At 39.3% G+C, this 7,460-nt stretch overlaps 1 protein-coding gene across 1 annotated transcript in view; it reads left to right on the top strand.

The window, feature by feature from the left end:
• Nucleotides 1-7,105, top strand: part of mmp17b (matrix metallopeptidase 17b) — a 12,815-nt gene extending 5,710 nt beyond the window's left edge. The window contains exons 8-12 of the mRNA XM_032528503.1: nucleotides 1,714-1,807; nucleotides 2,714-2,787; nucleotides 2,946-3,095; nucleotides 3,426-3,689; nucleotides 5,060-7,105. Coding sequence (XP_032384394.1) covers nucleotides 1,714-1,807; nucleotides 2,714-2,787; nucleotides 2,946-3,095; nucleotides 3,426-3,689; nucleotides 5,060-5,409 — 932 coding nt within the window. The 3' untranslated portion in view covers nucleotides 5,410-7,105. The remainder of the gene's footprint in view (nucleotides 1-1,713; nucleotides 1,808-2,713; nucleotides 2,788-2,945; nucleotides 3,096-3,425; nucleotides 3,690-5,059) is intronic.
• Nucleotides 7,106-7,460: the final 355 nt, after the last annotated feature.

Below are 7,460 nucleotides of genomic sequence, written 5' to 3'. Positions count from 1 at the left end.
CGGCAGCCTCGGCCACAGTGTACGAATGTGTGTAAATGGTTCCTGTACTATGTAAAAGCACTTTGAGTGGTTGTTGAGACTGGAAAAGCGCTATCTGAAAACAGTCCATTTACTTCATTGCTGATCATTTTTTTTAACCATGTGTTCTATTTATTATAGGGTTTGACATTTAGATTACTTTTATGTTATTTTGGCTAAGTCACTTGTTATTTATTGTGTAAGCTGCTGAATCTGAGTAAACGTTTTTGTTCATTCATGTTTTTAACATGTGACAATAAAAGATCAGAATCTGAAACAGACCATCTCACAGCTGTGTTTAAAACATCAGAATGTCCACTACAAGAATTTAGGGGGCAAACGTCTTTTCTGATCCCATGATTAATTAAGGAATAATTCTGACCCTGGTTGGCATGGGAGAATGCATATCTCACATGAACCAAACAATAGCATGACAACATCAGAGAAAAAAGACATAAAGACTTCATTATTATGTCTTCAGTAAAAAGGGCCACACAATGCATAAAACTGGATTTGTAATGGATAACTGAGGACAGTTGTGAACCAGTTGCTTGAACTGACTGCTAATGTGTTATTGAGGAAGTACAGACAGCCATGTATTGTAAAGAATCAAAGAAAAAGAAATTCTCTGTTTTGAAATGTGGGACTGCGTTGCTGTAAAAAAAACGGTTCTTGAATCATTTTGCCTTTGCAAAATGTCATCCAGCAGCTGCTTTTTTTACTTAAATTCATTGTCCTTTTTGGGTTCAGGGCTGCTGTGGCAGGAGGTTCTACCTCAGTTGCTCTTCTTTACGAAAGCTGACATGGTGACACCATGAGGGTGACCTGTGTGGTTTTCAGTAGAGTGTCTCGACAATGGACCCTGAAGATTGGAACAGATATCCATGGTGCCTAGATGAATCCTAGTAACTTTTCATCTACAGTAGCACCACCAGCGAGTCAAACTTGTATCCATAGAAACATCTCTATATCCAGACGGATTGGGATGAAATTTTAAACAAACGTTTATAGGTCTCTGATGATGTATCTTCTTTATTGGTGGAAAAACAGATTCTTGAATGGGTGCATTCAAGTTACCTTTCAAGTTTGGATATTTGTTTTTGGAAAATATTGCGTCACTTTCTCCATGACACTCTGTTATGATACACACTCAACAGCTAGCCCACCCCACAACACTTCTCTCAAATGCAGTAGCAGTCATCATGTGTAAGTTGTAAAATATTAATTTAAAGTAATTATATTTTATTATATTCAATCATAATTAAATCAATAAAACAGCATCAGCAATCAGCATGTTGGCATTGTCTTTATGAGCATGTTATCATACATGTCTGTAACATTCATGTAGGCTTTGTGAGTCCAGTATAGTGACCAAGTTATAAGATTTCTAATAACTTGGTCACTATACTGTTGTCAAACACACAGCCTGTATGAGATTACTTTACATCTGATTATACTGGAGATGATTACCTACAACATCAGAATCGGACTCTTTTTAATCCATTGATCACCAAAAGACAGTTTGGGATATTTGGAGAAATTCTAAAATAATTATCGGAAAAAAGAAAGTGGCGTGTGGTCACTACTACAGACACTTGTTCTGTATCTGTTCTACCTGCGTAATTATTACTTTAGCATTCCTGTATCTGGTTGTTTATTGCCATTGGGTTTACATTGATTTGATTTTTGATTTAGGTAAGAGGAATCAGCTGCTGGCCACTGACGCTCCTCGCCTCGCCCCGGAGCCTGAGCGGCGCCACAGAGGCCACCACCATGATCCCAGATATGGGTATGATTTACAAGATAAAATAGATTAAGATAGATTTCTAGCTTAGATTTGTTTCACCCACAAAATGTGTTTACAGCTCTACAACATGCATTAGAGGTGTCATCTATTTTGTGATTTTGTCTCAGTTCTGACATGAAAAGTTTGTGTTAATCGTAGTTATATTTAGTCAATCTTATCCTTGTAATTTTTGGGCGATTTAGTTGACATGAATATGTTTTGTAGTAAAGTTTTAGTCAAGACCGTGAGTGAGTGTTTAATCAGCTTTCAGAAAAAGAAACTGAAATTAGCCACAAAATGACACAAACAATGATGCAATATGGTTGTATGATGATGAACGTCTGGTCTTATGTTATTTATTTATCCAATGATGCAGATATGAAACGTGTTCTGATTTTAACCAATGTGATTTAACAACAAAGGCCTCGAGATGAATGGAACATACATGCTGTCTTTACAGTCGTCCAGTAGCGATGTATTAGACTATTATATGCATAACTGTATTCATTGTTGCACACAACACAAGCGAGTATGACACAGCTGTCCAAAACTAATTTAAAATGCTATGTTTTTTAATAACCAGTAAATGTGCAGATCACATTAAGCTGCATGGCGCCGGTTAAAAACAACAGACCTGACATCCAATGTGTGTTGCAATTTTAGTGTGCATGCTTTAGCATGGATAGCATGTCTAACACTCCAAACAAACTTGTCTGAAGCAAGAGATATATCCATACATGAATTTTGTCAACATCTCGTCTTTGTCATGAAACCCATTTGAAACAAGGAAATGATCATCGCATGAGGAAGTATTGACTTAAAGTCATTGATGAAAGTCATTTTCATTGATTGTATCCTATCAAATTATTCTCGTTACGTAAGTCTCACTGTGTGTTTTTCTCCATTCAGCCCGTTCATAGATCGCTGTAACACCAGTTTTGATGCTGTGGCAAGAATCCGTGGGGAAACTTTCTTCTTCAAAGGTCTCAATACTCCACAAACTGGCTCTTTGACATGTCAAATTAGAAAAAAAACAGATCAATAAGTAGTTTGTGAATGTGAAAGCTGCATGGCACGGGTTAGCTTGCTCTTGTCACCCTTGAATCTCCATTCTGTCATCTTGTACTTGTTGTCTCTCCAGGTCTGAGGATGTGGCGAGTCAATGGTGGGGGCTTGGTGTCGGGTCGCGGGGCTTCAGTCAGAAGGCTGTGGAGGGGTCTACCTGCTGACCTGCCTCGACTTCACGCTGTGTTTGAGAGACAGTCCGATCATGCCATCATCTTTATCAGTGGTATACTCCAATGATGTTAATATAGTAACTTTACTTCCTTTTTAACATCATATTACAAACAGGTTTCCTCTTCCTCAGAGGCATACGCAATAAAAGCATGAATAAATTGATGAGCCAGTAACTGAGTCCATTCATAAGAGACAAAGACAACAAAGACCATAAATTACATTCACTCAACACAAAAGAAATGATACAACAAAACGGTGTCCACATTGACAGCTGTTTGCTATCCAGTGTTTAACTCAATGCATTTTCTAATAATGTAATATCATTAGATGTGTGAATCAGCCAACTGAGCATCTGACCTCTCAAGGTTGTGTCCTGCTGCAGGTTCCCACTTCTGGCTGTTCAGGGATCTATCCCTGCAGGAGGGCTACCCTCAGCCCCTGTCCACCCTCAGGATGGTGGGGGGCTTGGCTGGAGCAGACGTGGACGAGAATGAGGAGGCAGTAGCAGGGAGATGGGGCCTGGTCTGGGACACAGAGCAGGGCCCTGTGTGGGGTAAGATGGGACACATTGAAGACGAGAAGCATGAAGACAAGTGGACTCAGCTGCTCAGAGAGGGGGTCAGTGGCATCACCACAGACAGCGATGGTGAGGACAACAGTAATGTTTGTGTGTCACCTTACCTCATCCATTCCAAATGAGACAGCATTGTGTGTGTTCACTTGTACGAGGGTTTAGTTCATGGATTTAGAAGTCCATCAGGTCAGGTTGAGTTAAGGTTCAGGACAGGGCCTTTGGTTAAATGGGCTAAACTCAAAATACTAAAGAAGTAGTGGGCTGGGATTGCCTGTACACAGCTCTCACAGACCGCTCCCCAACACTTGGTCACGGCCCTTGGCATCTGAAACTCACGTGCCCGTGGAGAAGGACATACAATCAAAATAAATATCAGAGGCGCTCAGATCACAATAAACAGAAAGGGTGAGAGAGTGACTTTACTTTGACCTAAATTCACATACATCAATCAAGGGTGTGTTCTACTGTAATGATGAAAAATCATTGCCTGTACTGGTGTCCTGATGTTTACAGGCATTACTGCTGTAAACAAACAAAACTGTTGATTTGGCTTACACTGCCAGTTAGTGGTGTCAACAAGGATTACATATGTCGTTTTATTTACATAGCCTATGCATCTTTTAATTTTAAATTTAATATGCTTTACTTGGGGTTAAGTCATCGTGATCAACCGGCAGAGAAGCTCTTCTCGGCTTTATAGTGAGTTTAGCAAGGCAGCTAAAACATGTCTGATATAGTTCTTTTCTCTTCGAGTTATTTAGTTATTGTTAATTTTATTCCAAAGGAATCTTTATTATACAGATCCAAATCGTAACACTGGAACAAGATGAATCTGCAGCTCATGTTTTATTTGCTCTGGCAGATCTGTCTAGCCCTTCTGCCTGTCCAGTCAGGCCTACGTGTCAACCTGTGGAGCCTTTGTGCTTTATACAAAATACGTGATGACATCATTTTTTGGGTCGCGCACCTCACGCCAGAGACACTTCAGCAGGCATAAACATAGCTTTTGTACCATTATGTGCAACTTTCTGTTTAGGTACTATTTTAAAATTCTAAAGGTAACAGACATGTTGAAGCTCCGGCATCAAAGCTCATCTCTGCACGGTGTAGTCTTGTAGCTGTCTCATTTGTCCGTCACTCTGCGCTACGTCACATCTCGTTGCTCTGATTGGTTGTAGGTCTATCCATTCATGTTCAGACGTATTTTGGTTAACGAGTGTTGAAAATAAAAATTGAAAATTGAAAATTAACTGAGGGGGTCCAGACTAACACGCATTTGGGATTTGGTCTGGCGATGTCAGGTTAGCTCAGAATGAAAGGGAGGAAGATGCTGGAAAAACAAGCAATCACTTTGGATCTGTTATCACTGTTACACAAAATAAAAATACTTTTTGAATGCAAAACATTCAAAAGTGGTGAAAACCTCTTTCCCTCTTTTCCAGGCTCTGTCTATCTCTTTAAAGGAGACTCATACTGGAAGTTCACATTTCCAGGCTCTACACTGCAGGACGGATACCCCCGATCCTCCACTGCAGACTGGCTGGACTGTCCCGACTCCTCCTCATCCTCACCTGTGGTGGACAACCTATCCTTGTCTTTGTTTGAGAAGAAAGAGAAGGAGGAAGAAGGAGGGAGGAAAATGGACAGGCATAGAAATCTACATAAAGACGTACAGGAAAGAGGTTCACACATCTGGACACAATGCATGTGCCAAAATGGAGCTCTTGGTGGTAGGACAACAGTGTCTATTACTGCCTTGCTGCTGATTACATGGACATTGTTGGCTATCTAAAGCTGCACAGGACTATGGAAGTCAGCTCTCTTATCAAATTTAATGAGGAGACACAAACATTTACCATGTGGGTCATGTTAGGGTTAGGGTTAGTTAGGTAGACAAGAGAAACTACAAACACTCAGCATTAGAAGAGAAGATCGAGCCACTCTCATGTCTGTGTGTTCAGGGTTCTGGGTTCAGGGTTAGCCTAGCTTAGCATAAAGGCTGGAAGCAGGGGGAAAGCGCTAGCCTGGTAATTTGTAGTTGTAGTTCTGTCAACAGTTCATCCATCCACCATCACTTGTGTACCGCTGCTAGACACGGCCGGTGAGTAAGCTTGAGTTTACTGCCATGACCATAGGAGCTGGACAAGTCTCTGTCATGACTGGACTCCCAGCTGTTTGCAAAGGCAAAGCTCCAACTTATTGACAACAACACTACAAAACCACCAATAGATGTTTTTAAAGTCTCTGTGTGTATGGGTGAAGCAAACAAGATACCATGTGTTTATATTTTTAACATAGCCAGGTTAGCTGTTCCCAGGTTAACCATGGAGGTCATGGTTAACCTGGGAAGAATAAATAAATATAATATACCCTTATAATTGTATTTTTGAAAGCTTAAAGCATGAAGGAGCACGGACTGCTGCAGGTTGACCAGCAGAGCTTTGTGAAAGAGAAAAACCTAGTCAAGCACTGAATTAATGGATCCTTAATGCAATGACTTTAGTGTTTTCATCTTTAAGAAATTACTCATCTTGTTGGATGAAAGTGCATACAAAGATGCTTTTGTCATCAGAGGTTCTTAAAATAAAGATAGTAATAGTTTCTGCTTTGCTGCACATTTAGCTTTTGGGACCTTTTGAGATGTCCCTGTCAACCTCATCAGATATAAAGTTAGACCACATGGTTATGATCATAATGACATTTTCATTACATTTCAAATGGAGTGCTTCAAAAAAAAAAGTTCTTCAAAAAAAGAGTTCTTAAGCCACTCTTTATGATGCATAAAGATGGGAAAAATCATGTGAATATAGCATCTGCTTTATTGTCTTGATTTAAATGGTTTTAACATAGAGGTAGCTTATTATACAGTGTATATCTATATATATATATGTATATGTATATAGAAAGAGAGACAGAGAGAGACAGAGAGAGCGAGTAAGAGAGAGAGAAAGAGTTTGGTTGTTTTATAAAAATGTTCTTCTGTGCAAATGTATTTCCATAAAATGTCAATCCATAATAAAGTAGTAAAATCAGCTTCAGAACCATTATGGTGATCACTTTAGACAACTTCAATAATTACAGTTCAATCAAACAAAACATAACATAGGAAAAGAAAATAATTGATTCCTGGTTGCACACAATCTAACCAAGCTAGCCAATCTGCCCAGTGTAATGGCTTGACACAACATAATTCCAGTTAGAGAATGCAGTAGTAAGTGTTGAAATTTACATTTTAAAATAACCCTTAAAGTGATAACTACCAAAACAGCCTAAACAAGGTTAGAATACGCATATGAATTCATCAGATGTTATCTACATACCTACAAGTTGCACCCTATGCACAGTTTCATTATGTTTCACCGTTAACAGTTGTTGTTAACTAAGAAGGTAAAACCTTTTGTCTGTGCTGCGTTTTCTGCATGCACTTTCAGTTCCCTTTGTATCATGCACTTGCTTCACTCTTAAAACAGCGCAATAAAGCCTAAAAAGTTTTGGTTTGTTGTCTTTTTGATTTTGACTAATTAATCATCTGTGTATTCAGCATTTTTCTGGTTGATACTTTCCTTGTATTATTGACAGGCCATGTGGTATTCAAGCTGTAATTCTTGGTTTTTAGGGTCGTTCTCTTTCTTGTTTGACAGAAACTGGCAAATTTGAGACATTGGGCTATAAAAATACAATTGAATTGGCATGATACTGTCACCTTCTACGGTCCCATGGTGCCCCTGCAAAATCGTTTTAGCAAGGAACTTGTTTTGGTGGAACATGTGTGTGTTCAAAAGCAGTTTTAGTCATGCAAAAGAAAACTCAGATTGGACAGATAGTCTAGCTAGCTGTCTGGAT

The sequence above is a fragment of the Etheostoma spectabile genome, chromosome 10 (assembly GCF_008692095.1).
Source record: "Etheostoma spectabile isolate EspeVRDwgs_2016 chromosome 10, UIUC_Espe_1.0, whole genome shotgun sequence".
Classification (NCBI taxonomy): Eukaryota; Metazoa; Chordata; class Actinopteri; order Perciformes; family Percidae; genus Etheostoma; species Etheostoma spectabile.
This window is presented reverse-complemented; position numbering and strand designations above follow the sequence as displayed.